Source organism: Thermobia domestica, chromosome 7, assembly GCF_964235325.1.
Source record: "Thermobia domestica chromosome 7, izTheDome1.hap1.1, whole genome shotgun sequence".
Classification (NCBI taxonomy): domain Eukaryota; kingdom Metazoa; phylum Arthropoda; class Insecta; order Zygentoma; family Lepismatidae; genus Thermobia; species Thermobia domestica.
In genome coordinates this window covers 185474811-185496682 of record NC_137460.1, presented here as the reverse complement: position 1 = coordinate 185496682, position 21872 = coordinate 185474811, and the positions used below count along the sequence as shown (strand labels likewise).

The following is a 21872-nucleotide window of genomic DNA, read 5'->3' as shown; positions in this document are numbered from 1 at the left end:
CGTTGATCAAACTTTGATGTCCATATAGGTGTACACAAGGGCTTCGTCTCAAAAATGTAACAACTCACCCTCACCATTTCCCCCTTTCAAAACATTCGATTCAATATTTTGATTTCCTCTTTACCTATGAAGTTCTTCGAGGAAAATTATTTAAAAAAAAATAGATTTTAGATATCGCTTTAACCTAGAATAACATATAATATCCAAAATTGTACTGCCGGTGTGTCATGGTTAACCCGCTCCGCACCTAAAGTGGGTAAATATATTATTATATTGCATATTTATAGTGATTGAATGAGACATCACGCTCGAGAGACCTCCAAAAACAGAAAAACGTCACCGGTATGGTTAACAATTCTTAAAACTTCATAATAATTGAACTTTCGTAAAATACCCATTTTTGGAGTAGGTAAATACAAAAGGGGTAAATACCCGGGTAAATACCCATTTTTTATTTACTACCCACTGGGTATTTACCCGACCCACATCTCTAGGCACACCACGGTACATTTCAGATAATGAGTACCATTCTGAACATTCCTTTGTGAGAAAATTTGTGTTTTCATGTTCCGCAGTTTGAACTGAGGAAGTATGGAAGTGCCGCAGTTTGTGTGTGTGGCCATTATTACATTATTATTATTATTATTATTATTATTATTATTATTATTATTATTAGTAGTAGTAGTAGTAGTAGTAGTAGTAGTAAAACAACAATAAGAACTACATTCGGTTGGGCGCCCCGCTACTTTCGTAATCACCACTGCCGTCACTGCTGATGACAATGTGTAATTGTGGCCAGGAAGTAGTAATGTCTGTGATATACGGAAATCTGCTGTTTCTCTTTAAAGGAGCAAATTAAATTACCAGCAAGAATGTTTTCTTCTCGCACGTTATATTTTAAATAAAGAATTTTGTAGTGTTACACACGTTTCTTCAACTCAGTGAGAATAGGGCCTAAATCAATTAGTTAGCAATTGGTGGTACAAAATAAGAATACTGTATAACAAAATAATAATCCTACAAAAAAAAAATGCTTTCAACGCAACTTAAACTAATCATGCACATTCCAACTGCTAAGAATATAAAGTGTAATAGGGTAAGTCAGTTATATGTACTTTCCGTTATTTAGGTTTAGGTGTTGAGGTTTCGAGATCAAAAAACACATGAAAAGTAATATTAACTGTTCCTTAAAACATGTCTTAACGGAATACAGTGAAACCTCCATTAACGAACACATCTGAATACTTGATACCTCCCTAATATGAAAAATTTTTGTCCGGCAAAAAATATAATTACGGGAAAGAACACGGGCAGTCCTCTTTTACCCCAAATGTTCTAGTAACCTCTTCATAACGGATACGTGTTTTTTTCACCTCATACATATTTAACACAAAAAGTACTTTCTACAATGTGAACAGAAATTCTGCGATAGAGTACAACAAGCAGTACAACAGTTTTCGAAGAGAAAGTGGTGTCAATAGGATGAGCATATATCCCAGACAAATGTTGCAGACTTTCTCCAAGAAAATCTCAAACATTCATGATTGGAGAGTTCTATCTACATCATTTTCAATATTTGTTAATAATGTTGCATTAGCGTGCGGATTAAGGGATCTTTACAGGGGAAGACAACTATTTGGAAAAAGAAAGTATTACACTTGAAGTTATTTTGAATTACACACCATATAAACACACCTCCAGCCAGTGGCGGCACTACAGGGTGAGAGGAGGGGCGATCGCTACCCAAATATTTGTTCTCGCCTCCCCCTTCACCTCCATTTTTCTATGTAGGCTACAACCGGTGAACTCACGATCACGAACTGCTGCTGCAGAATTTGCCCTTGAAATCTATATGACATTTTGAAATTTTTGTTGTTCATTGACATGTGTATTATCTGTCAGAAAAGTACATATACACCTATTTTTCGAGTCTGGCATTCCTGCGCTCCATCCGTGAGGAGTATGAGAATTAAATCAATCAAATATTTACTGAGGGGCAAAAAGAAAAGTCTAATCTGAATAAGACATTGCAGAGGGGCACAAGCTCTGAATACGAATAGTGCATAATATAAATAAAGGACGACACCGAAAGAGAAAGCCAGAAACAGCTGTTAAACTTAGAAAAAAGAGTAAAAATTGTCGAAGTGGGAACATAAAACACAAATACAACAAACACGCCGATAACTCAACGTTCATCATGCCATGATCTTGGTGTAGTGGTTAAGGTGCTGGATTACAAATGCAAAGGTCGTCAGGTCGAATCCCCGTCAAGGACATTTTTAAAAATTTTTGTTGATAATACCTACAGCTCATGAGAGGGTAGAAGAGGTCTATTTAGTTTTTCGTAGCAATTATTATTGGTAATGTTTAGTACTGATAATACTTTTTGTCTTTGCGTATTACTTTTATTCTTTTCTTCATTTCGAAAGAGAAGAATATCCGAACAAATGCCACCAAAATTTCTCTTATTTTGAATGTAAACGCCATTTGCGATCAGTGAAGAATAAAGATTGAACGTTCCGAAGTAGCTGCAAAAAGTAAAAAGAAAAATATGGAAATGGACCATACTCATGGTTACTAAAAATACAATGCCTTACACCTCCCGACCACGTTTCTACGTTAGCAAGTAAGAGGCTTGTGTTTAGGTTAGGCTGGTCAATACGTTTTGCAAAAAGGCCCGGTTTAGCTCTGACGCACCACAGGTGCGAGAAGGGAGCAAAACACTTTTTCTCTCTGAGTGTGTGTGTCTATTTAGCTATCTATCTGTATATATATAACGCTATTTGTGAATGCCATAACCACCCTAATTTTCAGCGGATTGAGACGAAACTGGGCACAAACATTAATTGTTGAAATATCTTGATGACTTCGTTAACCAGAATAATCAGATGAAAATGTTCAAAATGGCGGCCATTCAAACTGTTAAAAATTTCCAAGGGAACAAAATTTCGTCCATAAATAGGTATTCAGAAAGTTTGAATAACTTTTCCTCTTTTACTGAAATATTTGTGTGCAGGGACTTATCCTCTTTTATTGAAATATTGGACCCGATTAATCGCCTAAAGAAGGTTCACGCCCTTTCGCTACGGTCAGGCTTTTTTTTTGCAGGAGGGGGTTATTTTTGTATCGGAACAAGATGATTGTTAGTGATGATATGAAATTACAAATTGAAAGTGAAGTAACTTGTAAAACGTGGTATTTGAAAGAATAATATAATAAATGTTCTTTCCTCTAACACAGAGAACTGTAAATCATGTATTTCGAGTTGAGTTGATTTTGAGTTTAACGTCCCTTTTCAGCAGCGAGGCTATATGAGACGTGGACCTACTGATTAACGTGGAATCCGAACCACATGAGCTCCCGCCGGGAGTCGAATCCGGGCCTCATGTATTTCGAGTTCGAGAGCGTGAATGATGAAAAGTGTTATTTGATTTGCTTTTTAGTAACACTTATGCAATGCAAATAAAGGTAGGCAACATTAGTGGTAAGTAAACCAATAATAATAATAATAATAATAATAATAATATCAATAATAATAATAATAATAATAATAATAATAATAATAATAATAAGTGTTGTTTGTGGCAAGGCAATATCTTCCTCAATTCTTCTTCAAACGTAATGATTGTAACGCCATATCTCCCTTAGAAACAAAATATTAGCAATTTATATCGAGAGAACGGGAAATTGTATAGTGATGGGAGCAACGTTGGACAGTATGCACTCATAGTACTTAGAAAAATAAGCGATTTCAATGCAAAATGAACGAAGAGCCATTGTCATGGGGAGTCTTGGGGCCACGGCAGAGCCCTCTTTAGGCAAAATGTCGATAACTTATATCGAGAGGTGATAGTGGGATGGGACCAACGTTGGACAACGTGGACCCATAAGGCGCATCGAAAAAATTCGGGGGGCGGACGCCAGCGAGCCTTTTTTTATTTCCACGTAATAATATAAAATTATATTGTCGAAATACACATACGAGTTAGCTACTAATATTTCATATTATTATTATTATTATTATTATCGACATCGTCTTTTCATTACGTGAGCATGTTTCACATGAAACCAAAGAGAAGATCCATCATTCGTAGAAAGAATAAGAATAGCCAGTTACTTTAACTGTGAACGACGGCGAAAAATACGGAAACAGTGACTACCTGTAGCGAAAAGGAATAATACTTTGTCTCAAATGGATAAAAAATGAAGCCGAGATTGATTCGAATTCGCATGGACGGCGCGAAAAGCCAGTGCTTTGTCCACTATTTTTTTAACTGACTCACCGAACGTGTTTCAGTAACTTACTTTTTGCTAATTTTACTTGCTTCACTCGTTTAACTTGCTTTTTCTAATAACTTATAACGACAGGGACACGAACACAGAAATATCGAGAACAGTTAAATATCATAGATTCTCTCCCGCCGGGAATCGAACCCGGGACACCATACACCTAAGGCGCACGTGCTAGCCACTAGACCAGCAGGGAGGCCATAGCTCAGTCTCTGTGTCGTTAGGGATTACGATCACTGTGTTGACAGCTATCACTTCTGTAGGTTGTATACTATGATCCCATGTTTCTTCTTTTCTGAAAGAGTTAAACCTACATTCTAAGTAAGACATGAGGTATTTAGACCTACATGCACTTCATATAATGTAGTAAAAGGGTCATGCTGGGAATAAGAAAAAGAACATTCCTTGGACAAAACGGAAACTATTGGCATCAGAAATATTTATCTACGAGGCATGCGCAGTAGTATATTTCAGAATAGTTACTGTTTAGTTCAGTAAACGAAGAAAGGGGTATAAAAAAGCAAATATGTCGCGTCAATAAGATCGACTAGACTTGACAGAGGCGGAAGCAGATGTGTAGTAATACAACAACTTGGTTAAATTGATAATTGGTTCTTTATTCTGTAGTAGATCGTATCACAACTTTACGGGAGAGCAGAGAAAGACTTACTGACGCTATAATGTAGTAAGCTTTAGTAACACGATCATATAGACACAAATGGATGTAACTGTGAGTACTACAACTTGGATTTAACGAAAGCCGTTTAGATATTCAGTGGTTTGCAGGGTTGTATAAGACACAATACAATTCTTCATACCTCAGCTTCCAGTAGCTAGATACATGCAATTTCTGGTTAGATATTGAAACTGCTGTCGGATTTTAATACGTGACGTATTGCTGGATACAAAATGCTTTGCATTACTTGTTTGTTTGTAGACAGCTACTAGCTTAGTGTTCTGAAAGGTTGTGTATAAACTAAGGATAGCCAATTCCGGAATTATTACTTTCCGGACTCCCGAAAGTAAACCCGGACAAATTCCGGAATTCGGAAAATTCCAATTTTGGAATAATTCCGGAATTCGGAAAAATCCGGAATTTAGAAATTTCTGATTTCGTTAACATTCCGGAATTCGAAAAAATCCAGATTTCTTTTTTAAGTTTAAAACATTTATTATTATTATTATTATTATTATTATTATTATTATTATTATTATTATTATTATTATATTATATCAACACCGTGTATAATCTTTAAAAGATATGCGGTTTGTATCTGAATAGTATAAGTTAAGTGACTGTCGATCTCGGTCGTCGAGAAGTCTTCAGGAGGCAAGGACATTGGTCACGTTCTGGGTTTGAGTTCCGAAGGGGCAAGTATTCGCGCTCGAGCCAAAAATTGTTAAAAGTTATAGGCTTCAGCCAAACATTTTAAAACAGCTGGGACTGGGTTTAGGCCTCTCAACGGCTCGAGCGGCTCGGCTTACAGCTCATTCACTATCGAACCGAACTGAGAACCGTTTATTTGAGCCATCGGCTTAGTTGAGCTGAGTCGAAACGTGCCGATGGACTAGTTTCAACTTAGCTGACTCGAACCGGTTCACATCAGCCGAGTAGGTGACCCATCCCAACCGAGAAATCTCGACCCATCGGCTCAATGGGCCGAGCCGACGGCTCATCCCAACCGAGCTGACTCAAGCTGTTCGCTTATTGATACGAGACGAGCCGGTTGATATCACTACCCGAGTTGGTCTTCTGCTTGGGCTCAAGAATTCGGCCGTGCAGGTCTCACCCTTGATTTTAAGAATTACAGTATATACTTATATTGGTGATTACGACATTTGAGGCTGTCTCGTAATAATAAAAAACTCTTGTCTTCTCGTTATCTAGACGAGACGAGATACACTAAAATTGCCCCACGAGATGCATTAAAATTACGAGACGAGACGCACCCCTGTCGTGAGCAACACTAAAAGTATTCCACGTTACTGCTTACATTTCTCATGGCTTTCGCTTTCCAGTCTAATCAGGCCATTATTTCAAAACGAGTTAAAACGAGCTGAACGAGCAAGCGAGTCATTATCAAACTCAACTCAACTCGAAACTCGACCTCGAAAACAGCACTTGGCTCAGAACTCAACTCAAAAAAATACCTTTGACTCGACTCGAATTGAAGTCGAGTCGAGTCGAATTTTGGCTCGACTCGTGCTCATCCCCATTCGTATTTGTATTTTATGTTTCCACTTCAACAATTTCTACCCTTTCTTCTCCGTTTACCTGCTGTTTCTGGATTCCTCTTTCGGTGTCGTCCTTTATTTAGACCATGCACTATTCTTATTCCCAGCTTGTGACCCGCTTCAATGTCTTATTCAGTTTAGGCTTTTCTCCTTACCTTGACTAAACATGTGATTGATTTAATTCTCACTTTCCGCGCAGGACCGATGAAAATTTATTATTATTATACTATTGAACTTGCACGGCGAAATTACTGTATAATACGATATTGTTTCTGTAATTTTACTCCATTGTATGTTATTTAGTTTATTAATGGGCACTAAATTGTTTCTAGATCAACGAATAAATTAACTACGGCATGCACTTTGGTGGAAATATCATTACAGAAACATTATTTGTTCGTTCCAAACATGTTCATGTAATAATATTGGCTGAAGCCTATAACTTTAGCAACTTTTGGCTCGAACCCGAATACTTGCCCCTTCGGAACTCAAACCCAGAACGTGACCGATGTCCTTGCCTCCTGAAGACTTCTTGACGCCGAGATCGACAGTCAATTAGCTTCTACTATTCAGATACGAACCGTATATCTTTTAAAGATTATACACGGTGTTGATATAATAATAATAATATAATAATAATAATAATAATTTTTAACTTGCCCTGAAATTTGGCAAAACTTACTTATAGGTAGAGATTTTGGATAAAGGGTTTCGTACCTTCAAGACACACCTCTCTACAATTACCAACATTTTAAACTAGAACGTTCCATTGAAGTTTCATGTAGGAAGTATTCTACTGTATGTTTTAAGGAAAATAACTGTAATAAATATAACTGAATATCACGCAACAGTAAGGCATATAATAAACTAATTTTTAGGATATGCAGAGGTAAATATAAAAGCTTTGCTACAAAATACCTACACAGAGCATTATTCAATGAGCTCTGAAATAGAATGTAACGAAATAGCCTATGAGATTCAGTCTAGAGAGCAATTGTTAGTTAAAGAATGGGCATACACTATTTCCAGAATCGAGACAAGACGGGAAATGTTTACGATACTTTTCGTCTCGTCTCGATTCTCATCTCCAAAGAGAGACGAAAATTTTGAGTTAGCCTTGACCCGTCTCGAATGTAAAATGTTAATTCTCATGTTATTTTATTTGTTTTAGAAACGAGATGAGAAAATCCTCTTCTCGTGAGCAACATTAAACCAAACCGAAATATTCTTTCCAAATGTCACGTTTCTGCTTGTAATGGTATGACCTGAGCGATAATTAGCTCCTAGCTTTTAATCTTCTATGAGATAATAATAACTATTATTATTATCAATCGCCATCAAAAATCCTAAAGTTAAAAAAAATACAACGTGCATTCGCACAAGCACCTCGACCACTGAACCGCGATCGCTACGCGGTAAACGACTCTTTTTAAGTCTGCTTACGTTAGGTTTCTTTGTCTCCGCTTGCAAACTTATATGTTATATTTCTTCGATTCAAAATATCTTTCGTATTTCTTTTATGAAGTCGGCAAAGTTTACATTAATAACTTGAGTTGTTCTTGAACCGTTGGTTCACAAGTTTGTTTTTCTCAACACGAAACTACAAATATAACAGATTGAATTCTCATACTCTCCATTTCTTTCAAAGCAGTCGCCATTATCTGGTCAAAGACTTATTTCCGCCACGATTCATATAAACCAAAATAAATTTATTTTTCGAAAGCGGAACTTTCACTTTCCGGATTTCGGAAAATTATGGAATTCAGTTAAACTCCGGAATTCAAAAGAGTTTCGGAACTCGGAAAGAACCGGAATTTAGAAAATTCCGGAATTGAGAAAAACTCCGGATTTCGAAAAAATCCGGATTTTTTCGAATTCCGGAATGTTAACGAAATCAGAAATTTCTAAATTCCGGATTTTTCCGAATTCCGGAATTATTCCAAAATCGGAATTTTCCGAATTCCGGAATATGTCCAGGTTTACTTTCGGGAGTCCGAAAAGTAATAATTCCGGAATTGGCTATCCTTAGTTTATACACAACCTTTCAGAACACTAAGCTAGTAGCTGTCTACAAACAAACAAGTAATTCAAAGCATTTTGTATCCTGCAATACGTCATGTATTAAAATCCGACAGCAGTTTCAGTGTCTAACCAGAAATTGCATTTATCTAGCTACTGGAAGCTGAGGAATGAAGAATTGTATTGTGTCCTATACAACCCTGCAAACCACTGAATATCTAAACGGCTTTCGTTAAATCCAAGTTGTAGTACTCACAGTTACATCCATTTGTGTCTATATGATCGTGTTACTAAAGCTTACTACATTATAGCGTCAGTAAGTCTTTCTCTGCTCTCCCGTAAAGTTGTGATACGATCTACTACAGAATAAAGAACCAATTATCAATTTAACCAAGTTGTTGTATTACTACACATCTGCTTCCGCCTCTGTCAAGTCTAGTCGATCTTATTGACGCGACATATTTGCTTTTTTATACCCCTTTCTTCGTTTACTGAACTAAACAGTAACTATTCTGAAATATACTACTGCGCATGCCTCGTAGATAAATATTTCTGATGCCAATAGTTTCCGTTTTGTCCAAGGAATGTTCTTTTTCTTATTCCCAGCATGACCCTTTTACTACATTATGTGAAGAGCACGTAGGTCTAAATACCTCATGTCTTACATAGAATGTAGATTTAACTCTTCCAGCAAAGAAGAAACATGGGATCATAGTATACAACCTACAGAAGCGATAGCTGGCAATACAGAGATAGTAATCCTTAACGACACAGAGACTGAGCTATGGCCTCCCTGCTGGTCTAGTGGCTAGCACGTGCGCCTTAGGTGTATGGTGTCCCGGGTTCGATTCCCGGCGGGAGAGAATCTATGATATTTAACTGTTCTCGATATTTCTGTGTTCGTGTCCCTGTCGTTATAAGTTATTAGAAAAAGCAAGTTAAACGAGTGAAGCAAGTAAAATTAGCAAAAAGTAAGTTACTGAAACACGTTCGGTGAGTCAGTTAAAAAAATAGTGGACAAAGCACTGGCTTTTCGCGCCGTCCATGCGAATTCGAATCAATCTCGGCTTCATTTTTTCCATTTGAGAGAAAGTATTGTTCCTTTTCGCTACAGGTAGTCACTGTTTTCGTATTTTTCGCTGTCGCTCACAGTTAAAGTAACTGACTATTCTTATTCATTCTACGAATGATGGATCTTCTCTTTGGTTTCATGTGAAACATGCTCACGTAATGAAAAGACGATGTCGATAATAATAATAATAATAATAACAAAAATTAATATAAATAATAATAATAATATGAAATATTAGTAGCTAACTCGTGTGTGTATTTCGACAATATAATTTTATATTATTACGTGGAAATAAGTAAGGCTCGCTGGCGTCCGCCCCCCGAATTTTTTCGATGTGCCTTATTGGTCCACGTTGTCCAACGTTGGTCCCATCCCATCACCTCCTGTTCTCTCGATATAAGTTATCGACATTTTGCCTAAAGAGGGCTCTGCCGTGGCCACATGACTCGCCATGACAATGAATCTTCGTTCATTTTGCATTGAAATCGCTTACTTTTCTGAGTACTATGAGTGCATACTGTCCAACGTTGCTCCCATCACTATACAATTTGCCGTTCTCTCGATATAAATTGCTAATATTTTGTTTCTAAGGGAGATATGGAGTTACAATCATTACGTTTGAAGAAGATTTGAGGGAGATATTGCCTTGCCACAAACAACACTTATTATTATTATTATTATTATTATTATTATTATTATTATTATTATTATTATTATTATTATTTACTTACCACTAATGTTGCCTACCTTTATTTGCGTTGCAAAGTGTTACTAAAAAGCAAATCAAATAACACTTTTCATCATTCACGCTCCCGAACTCGAAATACATGATTTACTGATCTCTGTGTTAGAGGAAAGCACATTTATTATATTATTCTTTCAAATACCACGTTTCACAACTTACTTCCCTTTCAATGTGTAATTCCATATCATCACTTGTTCCGATAGGAAATAACCACCTGCAAAAAAAAAGTCTGATCGTAGCGAAAGGGCGTGAACCTTCTTTAGGCGATTAATCGGGTCCAATATTTCAATAAAAGAGGATAAGTCCCTGCACACAAATATTTCAGTAAAAGAGGAAAAGTTATTCAAACTTTCTGAATACCTATTTATGGGCGAAATTTTGTTCCCTTGGAACTTTTTAAGAGTTTGAAAGGCCGCCATTTTGAACATTTTCATCTGATTATTCTGGTTAACGAACTCAAGATATTTCAACAATTAATGTTTGTGCCAAGTTTCGTCTCAGTCCGCTGAAAATTAGGGTGGTTATGGCATTCGCAAATAGCGTTATATATATACAGATAGATAGCTAAATAGACACACACACTCAGAGAGAAAAAGTGTTTTGCTCCCTTCTCGCACCTGTGGTGCGTCAGAGCTAAACCGGGCCTTTTTGCAAAACGTATTGACCAGCCTAACCTAAACACAAGCCTCTTACTTGCTAACGTAGAAACGTGGTCGGGAGGTGTAAGGCATTGTATTTTTAGTAACCATGAGTATGGTCCATTTCCATGTTTTTCTTTTTACTTTTTGCAGCTACTTCGGAACGTTCAATCTTTATTTTTCACTGATCGCAAATGGCGTTTACATTCAAAATAAGAGAAATTTTGGTGGCATTTGTTCGGATATTCTTCTCTTTCGAAATGAAGAAAAGAATAAAAGCAATACGCAAAGACAAAAAGTATTATCAGTACTAAACATTACCAATAAAAATTGCTACGAAAAACTAAATAGACCTCTTTTACCCTCTCATGAGCTGTATGTATTATCAACAAAAATTTTTAAAAATGTTCTTGACCGGGATCCGAACTGACGACCTTTGCATTTGTAATCCAGCGCCTTAACCACTACACCAAGATCATGGCATGGTGAACGTTGAGTTGTCGGCGTATTTGTTGTATTTGTGTTTTATGTTTCCACTTCGACAATTTTTACTCTTTTTTTCTCCGTATAGCAGCTGTTTCTGGCTTTCTTTTTCGGTGTCGTCCTTTATTTACACTATGCACTATTCGTATTCACAGCTTGTGCTCCTCTGCAATGTCTTATTCAGATTAAACTTTTCTCTTTGCCCCTCAGTAAATATTTGATTGATTTAATTCTCATACTCTCCACGGATGGAGCGCAGGAATGCCAGACTCGAAAAATAGGTGTACATTTACTTTCCTGACAGATAACACAGGTATAAAGCTACGTTTGTTCATTAACGCATTCTTTAATACTGGTTCTGATCCCTAATTAACTAAGCTGTTCTGAGTATGGCTAACCACTGAGAACTTCCATATTTCCATGTTTTATTCCTGGAACTACTTCAGTTCACGGTTAAGCATGATGAACGTATTCATGCAAAACTCAGGCCTTACTAAGAAATGTGAAGTATACGCATCACTCCTCACAAAACGAACTGCTGACAGTCATGGCGAAAATGGTGTTGCAAGAAATACCTGAGAAAGTGAGCCAGTTTGTGTATTTCGCTATCCTTGTAGACGCAACAAAAGATGTTAGTAAAAAAGAAGATATTAGTAAGATTATTAAAGATGTTAGTAAAATTGTCCATTGTTATTCGATATTACTACAAGAACACAGTGTATGAAAGGTTTTCAAGGTACCATCAATGTTTTTCCTTAAAAGCACAAGTCTTGAGAATTACATTAAAAATATGTTACACAAATTTACGACGGTACATCAGTGATGGGTGGGCATTTAGGAGGTGTGCAAACTCTCTTATGTCAAGAAATACCTGAAGCTTTGTATGTTCACTGTTACAACCACAGATTAAAATTGGTGATAGTGGACATGTGCTGGGAAATAAAGGAAGTTGATGGTTCTCCAGCAGTTGTATGTCTTCATATCTGGCTCTACTGTCCATTCAGTTCTCATTGAACTACAGAAACGTCACGCTTCCAACGTTATAGAGCTAAAACGAATCTGGAACACAAGGCGGGTTTGTCAGATTTAATCATGTATATCTGTACAGGAAACGTTCGCTATCATTTTGCCAACGTTGCATCAAATGGCTGGAGATGACTCAGAGAAGAAATTGAAAGCCCACTCACTAATTGAAAGACTTGATTTTATTTTCATCTTTTGTCTTCATTTGTTCTGTGATATTCTTGACACCCGGAAGGCCCTACCAGATTACCTGCAAAAATCAGACTGTGATTTAGCAACAACAATCACACTTATTGAAGCTCAAGTTTCCCATTTCAGTGATCTCAGAAAAAATGAGTGTGGAATATTTGATGAAACTACAGGGCTAACATGGATGATTCATTCATTTTGAAAAGGCTATATTTCCAAAAGTATTACACGTATACACATGAAAGATATATGAAGAAACCCACAAAATCACGAAGTTTATACACCTTCTACAAATGTTCAGTATGTGCCCCTTTGGTGACACGACACACGTCCAGACGATACTAGAGCTCATTCCATACATTTTGTAGCATAGTCCTGTCAATTGTTTGCACTGTAGCATTGACGTGTTCTTTGAGCTTGACTAAGGATTGCGGTAGTGGAAGTATGTAAATAAGGTCATTAACTTACTCCACAGGAAGAAGTCGCAGGGCGTTAAATCAGATTTGGGATGCCAGGGGAACAAAGCTACGTCATTCTCACCAATACGCCCAATCCAACGATTCGGAAGGTCATCGTTTAGGTAGTCACGAACTGGATGTGCCAATGAGGGGGTGCCAAACTCCACACAATACAAACTTGGTGAGTTTGTGGTTTCTTTCATATATCTTTTATGCGGTACGCAAGGGCGCCCATTAGGGCGGCAAGGTGGGGCGCTCGCCCCCCCCCCCCTTAGAGGAAATTGTACTTGGCAATATCGAAAACACAATAGAATTTTTACCTTAGTTACAGCAAAATTTGAAACTATATTTGAAACGTCGCTTATACTTGCCCCCCCTTGGAAACCACAAAATGGGCGCCCTTGGTTGTACGTGTAATAATTTTGAAAATACAGCCTTTTCAAAACGAATGAATCATTTATGCTAACCCTGCATGCAAAAACCAAGAGCATTTGCGGAATATAATGGTATTTCTGTTTTGGCTTCAGAACGTCCTGCTAATCGTGTTCGAAAACACCCCAAGAAGTTTGCAAACTTTATTACGGAGTTGAGAAGTAGTGAAAAAAAAAATGAACAGTGAGTACTGACGATCTGAAAACAATGATTAATTCCACATATTAGACAGAAATATTAGTGAATTGAAAGCCAAGTTCACTAATAATGGTTCGATTCTGAAAGTAATAAGTACTTTGAATTCTCGTAGTGATTATTTTTTAAAACCTGTAATCCTTTTGCCGTTAGCGTACTATAAATGTGACATAGAGACTTTGGAAACGGAAGTCAAATTGCTTCCAAACTAATCGAAAGGTATGAGAATGAAGACCAAATCCAAGTTTCCACCTTGTCGAAACTGCTGCTTAGGGCTATACTGGAATCCTATAAGCTCGCCTTCAGTGCAATTCACAACTTGTGCATAATCGCAATGTGCATTTCTCAATCGCCAGCAGGGTGTGAAAGGACTTTTTCTTGTCTAAGAATCCTGAAATCATATTTGAGAAACACGATTAGAGATATTAAGCTAAATTCACTTGCTGTTCTTTCAATTGAAAACCGAATATCTAAAGTTCTGGATTTTCAAAAAGTTGTAAAAGATTCCCTACTCTACATAAAAACAGAAGAATTTTATTGTAGCTAAGATCCATTCCAGTTTTGTTAGATTTATTGCCAGTTTTTACTTTTTATATTTGCAATTACAATAAACAGAACCTTATATAAAAACTGAAGATTTCTCACAGTAATGGGCATTAATGTTTCTTTACACGTCGTTGCTTTCATAATACTGTTACATGCCTTTATAAAATTCATATGTTACTTCTTGTTTCAAGTACAGCAATGTCCAAAATGATTGTCACATATCTATAACTGTCTTGTTGTGGAAATATAATTTGATAATGATTTTGCAGGATATTTTTAATATTGTTACTATGTGTATAATTGGGAAATGTATATTTGTGGTAAATTTCATAGGAAAAGAATTATAAATACGAAACTTAGAATGAGTGAAACAAAATGTTGCTAAATGGACAAGAAAGATTGTTTTCGTTATAATTGTTCTTATTTACTGCTATTTTGACATAAAATTTACCACATAGATATCTTTGCCGATCATACACATACTAACATAAGAAATTCCGGGCGAAATTGTTATCAAATTATATTCTACAATTATATTTATAGACACGCGACAATCAGTTTATACATGACTTGTATTTTTATAGCACGTAGGCTGTAGGCACACGTGCTTCTAACATTTACAATTCACTTTACTGTATTTGTGTGATGTGCTTCTTTCAATATTTATAGTTTTATGCATAAAACAATGCTCAGAAAAAATGGATTGGTAGAAGCTCAGAATTGAATAATAATAATAATAATAATAATAATAATAATAATATAATAATAATAATAATAATAATCAAAGCAAAAGAAATGTGGTTGCCGCGTCTCCCCAAAATTTTTCTTGCCCCCTACTATTACGAGCGTAGCGCCGCCACTGCCTCCAGCAATACGTTTGTTTCGTTACAGAAGGTATTTCCCCATCCTCCCAGTGATTCAAAAACTGAGTACAGTGTTTCAATGTTTGATAAGTATATTAACATATATTTACCTGTAAGTGGATAACTATGCTTAATGTATTTATTGTATATTGTATACAATTACCGCATGAGCTGTGAGTAACGTAAATTTATGTAACCTCGGAATAATGGATATCTATCATTTACGGAAAAATAAATATATGTCCTAGCTGTGTCCGTTATTCCGAGATTTCACTGTCGTCAAGTTATTTTATGAGGACTCCGAGAAAGAGGCTTTGCCTAGTAACAGGTAATGTTTCGATTGACTCATCTTATTTATATGTCTACATTTTGATGTGTAAAATTCTCTTTCTTTCTACGCATGCTGCAGTTTGATAACATGGATTAAAGCTTCAGCTGTTCCATTGGGGTTCTCCTGTTCCATTCTAGCCTTTTTCCATTGGCTTATGAGGAGACTTGATGTATAAACACATTTTAAAGTTACGTAAAAAGAAATTTAAGTCATATTTCATGTGTTTCAAAGTCATATGACGTATTTTCCATCTAAAGAATAACAATGAAGACCAAGATGAGAACTATTACTATTATCAATGTAATATACTAAAAAAAAAAAAAAAAAAAAAAACGCGAAAGTTTGATGGGATTTCCATATTCTGTTCAACTTGCTGAAAGCAATTTATTCAGTATCCCAAACATTTTGTAATATTTAACTTGTATAGTGATATAGGTCTATTAAATAATTTGTTTTTCTATATGATTTTGAATTTTTTACACAAGAGTAAACTATGTTTTCAATATAAAACAGGTAACTAAATTACATGTACAATGTTCATCTTTCAGTAAGTATCTAATACGCTGTATTAGTCCAATTGGGTATATTTATACTTCGTAAGGCTTAAGGTTTTCTTCTTTGGACCCTAACTTCCAGAAGATTAAAGTGCTATTGATAAGGATCATAAGCAAAATGAGGAATGAAGAAAAAGAAGCAACACTATTACCATCATCCAGCATATAAGTCAAGGATGTTGTAAAATAGAGGATCTGTCCATACAACAAAATCGTGATCTTATACGTCAGTTTCGTCACAGCTAATCCGCCCGCTACGCACCACAAAGATCGCAATGTTTCGAGCAAGCAATCACAGCGGAAACGAGAGTGGCCAATCAGATGTTCCGGCTCAGACGATGCGCAGTTTTTTTTTTTTTTTATTATTGAGTTCACCGGATGAAGATACGTATCGGCAGATCCTTGATATAAATACTACATTTTTCAACTGCACTATTCAATTATTAACTATTTAAACACATCTAGAGGCTTCTCCTTGTAGTTTCGGGAAGTAAGAGTAAGATATTGGGAAGGGTGTGTTATACTGCAAATATCTCTTTACACCTGTTAATGTGTAAAATTCAGTAAGAACTCTGTCTTCAGTATATAGAAAACGTACAAACACAGTGAAGAAAGGAAAAGGAAACTTAGTAACACAGTTGGATATTAATCTTTTATCGAGGCTACAAGCAAGGGTAAAGAAATACCTGACTTAGTAGGAGTGTGAAAGATAAAAGTCAAGTGTATTTTTAGAACGTCACTTGAACTTGAAACGAAGAATGCATTAAGTGACAATAGACAGGGGAAAACACATAGGAGTGAGTGAGAAATAAATACAAACATTAAGACAATCACAATGCGGTTGGGACATGTATATGACGAAGAAAAAAAAGCTTATAAGATCATTCGATGGTCATATCCATGTAGTTTTGCTAGCTCTGTTCCTAAGACAAAGTCAGCTCGAGCTGAGCATGGTGTGGACCATCTAGAAACAGTTGTTGAACACTGTGTCTAGTTCCACAGGGCACACACAATAATGGATCGCGTCACGAAAAAAATAAAGTTTTCAGTGGCAATGTCTGATGCGAAGTCGGGGTAGGTTTGTTTAGCTTAACGTATGCAAAAACTCGTATATTAAAAAAGGGAAAATATGTATATTATATTTTTCCCTATTTCTCTGTCCAGTATTTAATATAATCCTTTAAATGATCCAAATAAAAATTATTCAGTGCAGATCTTAACAGCTCCAGTATCAAATCTTATGACACAAATATATACAATTAAATCTTGCGGTTTCAGTTCGTTTAAAATTACCAAAACTTACTACGATAACACTACCCAGGATTTTAAAAAAATATTTTCTCCGGTGACAGATGTCATAAGATGATCTTAACTAATTTGGGATCTCTGAACATGGATCCGTTGCAGTGGCGAGGCTTGAGAGGAGACAGGGTAGACAGCATCTACTCTTTAGAACAGGGCCTAAAATTGAGTGGAGTACTCCACACTTTGTGGAACTGTAGGAAAGGAGTGTGGAACTATAATTCTCAAAGTGTGGAGTGGTATTAATGTGAGTACCTTACTTTTCTCGGATTATGCACTTAAAAGCGTTTAGTGTGTCAAACTAAGTCTTACCGATTCAATACATTCATTATGCAATGGGGGGTTACTCAATTCCATATAACTGCCAGTATATGACATTAAGCCACAGTTAATACGTATAGGTGTCTCCTAGATGGCAGGGAAAACCATTGCCAATTTTGAAGTGAAGGAACTTTTTAACTATATTTAGTTTTCAAACGTTTTCGGTTGCATTAATATAGTTTTAAAATATGCAACTAGCTGCACGTTTATGTGTTGTTTCAATAGGACATTACACTTTTCCGATATAATGAAATGTGTTGTTTTGAGATAAAAATTACACGATCCTTTGAACCCGTTATAGAAATATGTACTACCAGAGATAACATAACCGCCAAAAATTTAGCCGAATCACAGCGTTACGAAAATCAGTAGAAAGAGTAATGTTTCCCAAAGTGACTTCGATAGTTACTGATAGTGAAAACATGAATACAGGAGAACACAAAGTAATGTGGAAATTGTTAACTGATGAAGGAGTTGCTTCAGGTGAAACGTTGCCTCTGTTGAAAATTTGGTGTGCTGCCCAGCGCATTAATTTAGCATGGAAAGATGTCTCCAAGAAGTTTCATCTCTCATATAAGCGGCATTTGGGCTGTGTGCTTTCTATCACACTTCAGGGCAGCGAACGAAAGTTTAACGATGGTAGCTTCAGAAAATAACTTAGAAGTTTTGCACTACCCAGAATATTTTGACGTCAGGTGGACAAAATTTTCATTCAGTATGCTCACTACTCTCCTTAAAAAAATGGTATCCAAGCTGCCTTGTAAACGGAAAGCCATGTATGTAATGAAGCCAATGGTCATCTGCGTAAATGGATAGAAGTAGATCGCCTTCATCTTCTGTGTCTTGTGACAGATGCTGTATATGTTTCCAAGAACTGCCAGCAGAAGTTTGAGAGTGATGAAATGTTTCTTTTGGACTTAATAACAAATAAAAATAGAACTATAGCACAATTGGAGAGTATGAAAGAGAAACCTCTGTTAGGCGGGTGGGAAAAAACGTTTTTAAACGAACGTGTGCAAGAGAACGTCAACGGAGAAATATACTACTCATTACATGGTATTCAACTTCATCGTAACACACGTCGCAATAAATCCCATAACAAATATGTCAATGAGAAAAGAGATTTTACTGTAGTACGCTACGAAGTCCTGGATTCCATAATTAACTTTGTTAGTCAGCGTTTGCTGTATGAAAACAGTATTGTTGCTTTGGAGCCTTTGCGTGTTTTGCAAGAGGATGTAACTGATGGTGCCCTAAGAGAATGCCACAAAGTTATTTGTCTTGATACAGATCTTTTGCAGTTCGCAATGCAATATAGAGAGGCATCATCGTGCAGTATGTTGAAAGGTCTGGACGCTAAAAGCCTTCTCATGAAAATCTGTAGAAATCAGTCATTTCATGCTCTGTCAACAAGTCTAGCCCGAGTTGTTACTTCGAAACCATCTTCTTCCGATGTTGAAAGACTTATATTATAAGTGACTACAACATATTGAAAACAGATAACAGACTGTCTTTAGCTCCCACTACTGTGAAAAATTACCTTCACGTTAATATAAATATGGGTCCGTTGGAAGATTTTAGCCCAACCCCTGCTGTTATGAAATGGCTGGACAGAAAGGAAAAGCGTTTTGAAGTTAGTAGGAAGTCAAAGGAACAGCCCTGGTATAACGATGTATTTGCCTCGGCAGAAAACAGACTGAGACGGCGTGATGATCATGGAAAAATGACAGTGAAATTATTATGTAAGAAAAAGTGACTTTTTTCTTCCAGTGCGACTATTTTTCTTACCGGTTTCTTTCCTGTATTTTATGGTTTAATACAATACAATTAAATATGTATCCTAATGTGCCTTTAATTTTGTTTGCTCTGGATACCAAAATTTTCCTAAATAATAATAATAATAATAATAATAATAATAATAATAATAATAATAATAATAATAATAATTTTTTTGGTCGCAGATAAACATGATGTACTGGACAGAACACTGATTATATGTCTAAACAAATGCTGACTAAACTAGTTTTTCTATACTATATAAATTTTTTACCAGTGTGGAGCTGTGATTTCGTTGAATTTTAGGCCCTGCTTTAGAATGTTATATGTATTAAGCCATTAAGCTTAAATTACTAACTTAAAATTTTGTAATTTAAAGATTCTGAACTTAAAATTTCGTATAATTTATTCCGAACTTTTTAAAAAATTCTTCCATATGAAAGACAGAAAGCAAAGCGTCTTGCGAAACCTTGAACATTATTCCTCTGCTGCATCCATTTAACCTGCATCAACCAATAGAAGCGTAGGAGATACAACCACGTGAGAAGTTAAAGTCTAAAGACTCGCGCTGTGTAGTATTTCTACGTTTTGTTTAAATAGTGAGGTGGTTAGGGTTTTCGCGTATTTATCCTCGGCAGTCCAGTATCTCTGCCTATCTGATATCAAATTAATTTAAGGATAACGTCTATCAATATATTAATATTTCCTTTTTTTCTATAACAAGCAAGGCTTTATTTTCATGAACTAAAAGACTAAGGATACAAAATAATTTTCTGTTTTTACTCTGGAAACCAATTCGCTGAGCTTGGAGCCTATACAAATGACAGCCTTTTGATATACAAGACGAAAAATACAACTTACTGTAAGCAGTCTTGGGAAGTAACGTAACGCAAGTAATGCGTTACTTGTAACGCGTTACTTTTTAAGTAACGTTTGCTAGTAACGCGTTACATTTTTTCCAAAGTAACTGTAACGGTAACGCGTTACAAATTTTTAAGTAACGTACCTAGTTTGCGTTACTTTCTCGCGTTACATTTCGGATGAGTAACTACAATATATGTATATTTTTTTCGGAAACAAATGTTTCATTCCTGTAAGTGAATTTCTCAGAATGGAACAATGGAGCATGAACGATGTCAGTGACCGACAATTCCTGCACTGTTCGCCTTTTCCCGTTTCGCCTTATGACCTCTAGCAATGAAATGAGCATGTCAAACCTGTTATCACTTTTCATCTTAATACAAGGCGGAACGGGAAATCTCGATGTGCATTTTCCGTTTCGCCTTACGAACTTTACGTTGGTAGGCTTGCAAATACATTCATAGATACAATTTGATTTGTTTATTTACATAACAAAATATAGTGCCACTTGCTGCTTTTGGAAGATGAGGACAGTCTCAGGGAAATCACGTGTATTGATTGCAAGCACCTGGAAGATTTTGTCTTAGATTTTGACAGCTCTAAATCAATACATTCAGTGAGTGAACTATGAGTGCAATGGTACTGGTAGTCTATTTTACTTTGAATGGTGTTTTTATAAGGATGGAGAACGAAAATATTTTATCGTTCGAACATTTGAAAGAAAACTTTTTCTTAAAAGCTGAAGATGATGGTGAACAGCAGTGGCGTATTTACGGGTGGGACTTTCGGACTTAAGCCCCCCCCCCGAAATCTTACTTACTATAGTAAAGTATATAAAATATCTTGCAGAATTTTCACATTTTCAGGCAAAGCCCCACCGAAACAAAATCGTAAGTACGCCACAGCTGAACAGAATTTAAAAGTAAAGTGGTGTCCCGGCGGGAAATATTTACCAAAAATTAGGGTGCCATAATGAACGACATTCAGTAAGGGTTTAATATGAATAAACGGTGTTCTGATGAGCAGACCTACTTTATTGATGGTATGTAATATTAGGGTTCTTTTAGATCAGTTTGCATATCCTAAAGTCCCGTTGATTATAGAGTTTGAAACAACTAGCTTTAGAAAGCATGTATCGATTTTAGAGTTTTTGGCAATTTTGATTCACCTCCAGTTCATGTGTTCTCATTTTGTCAGTTGTAGTGTAATGTTTCTTTATATTCTGTACTTTTAATTTTACATAGCAACATTGTTATTATTATATAATTAGTTTAGCAGAATAATAATAAGCAACCATTTTTTCTAACGCATAGGGATGGGCACGAGTCAAGCTAAAACTAGACTCGAATCCAAGTCGCCCCCGCCAAGTGAACTTTGTGGTGGACAAACACCGTGTGCGTGGGTTTTCTCGGGGTTCTCCCGTTTCCTCCCACTTTCTTCATTCCACCATTTCATTCACTACTCATCATCACCGTCTCCTTTAGCCTAACCGGCATAACCGTGGGACGTAAAACTCAAAGATTTCATTTCATTTCATTT

The 21872-nt window shown here is 36.2% G+C and overlaps 1 protein-coding gene across 2 annotated transcripts in view; it reads left to right on the top strand.

The window, feature by feature from the left end:
• LOC145690608 (uncharacterized) overlaps positions 1-15979 on the top strand; it is a 127676-nt gene extending 111697 nt beyond the window's left edge. Inside the window, exons 6-7 of one of the 2 annotated variants that reach the window (XR_014132251.1) lie at positions 13170-13333; positions 15598-15979. Coding sequence is in view for 1 of the 2 variants with exons in the window: in XM_081765665.1 (XP_081621791.1) it covers positions 15598-15694 (97 nt within the window). In the remaining variant the exon portion in view is untranslated. The remainder of the gene's footprint in view (positions 1-13169; positions 13334-15597) is intronic. The other variant, XM_081765665.1, reaches the window with a different exon arrangement.
• Positions 15980-21872: the final 5893 nt, after the last annotated feature.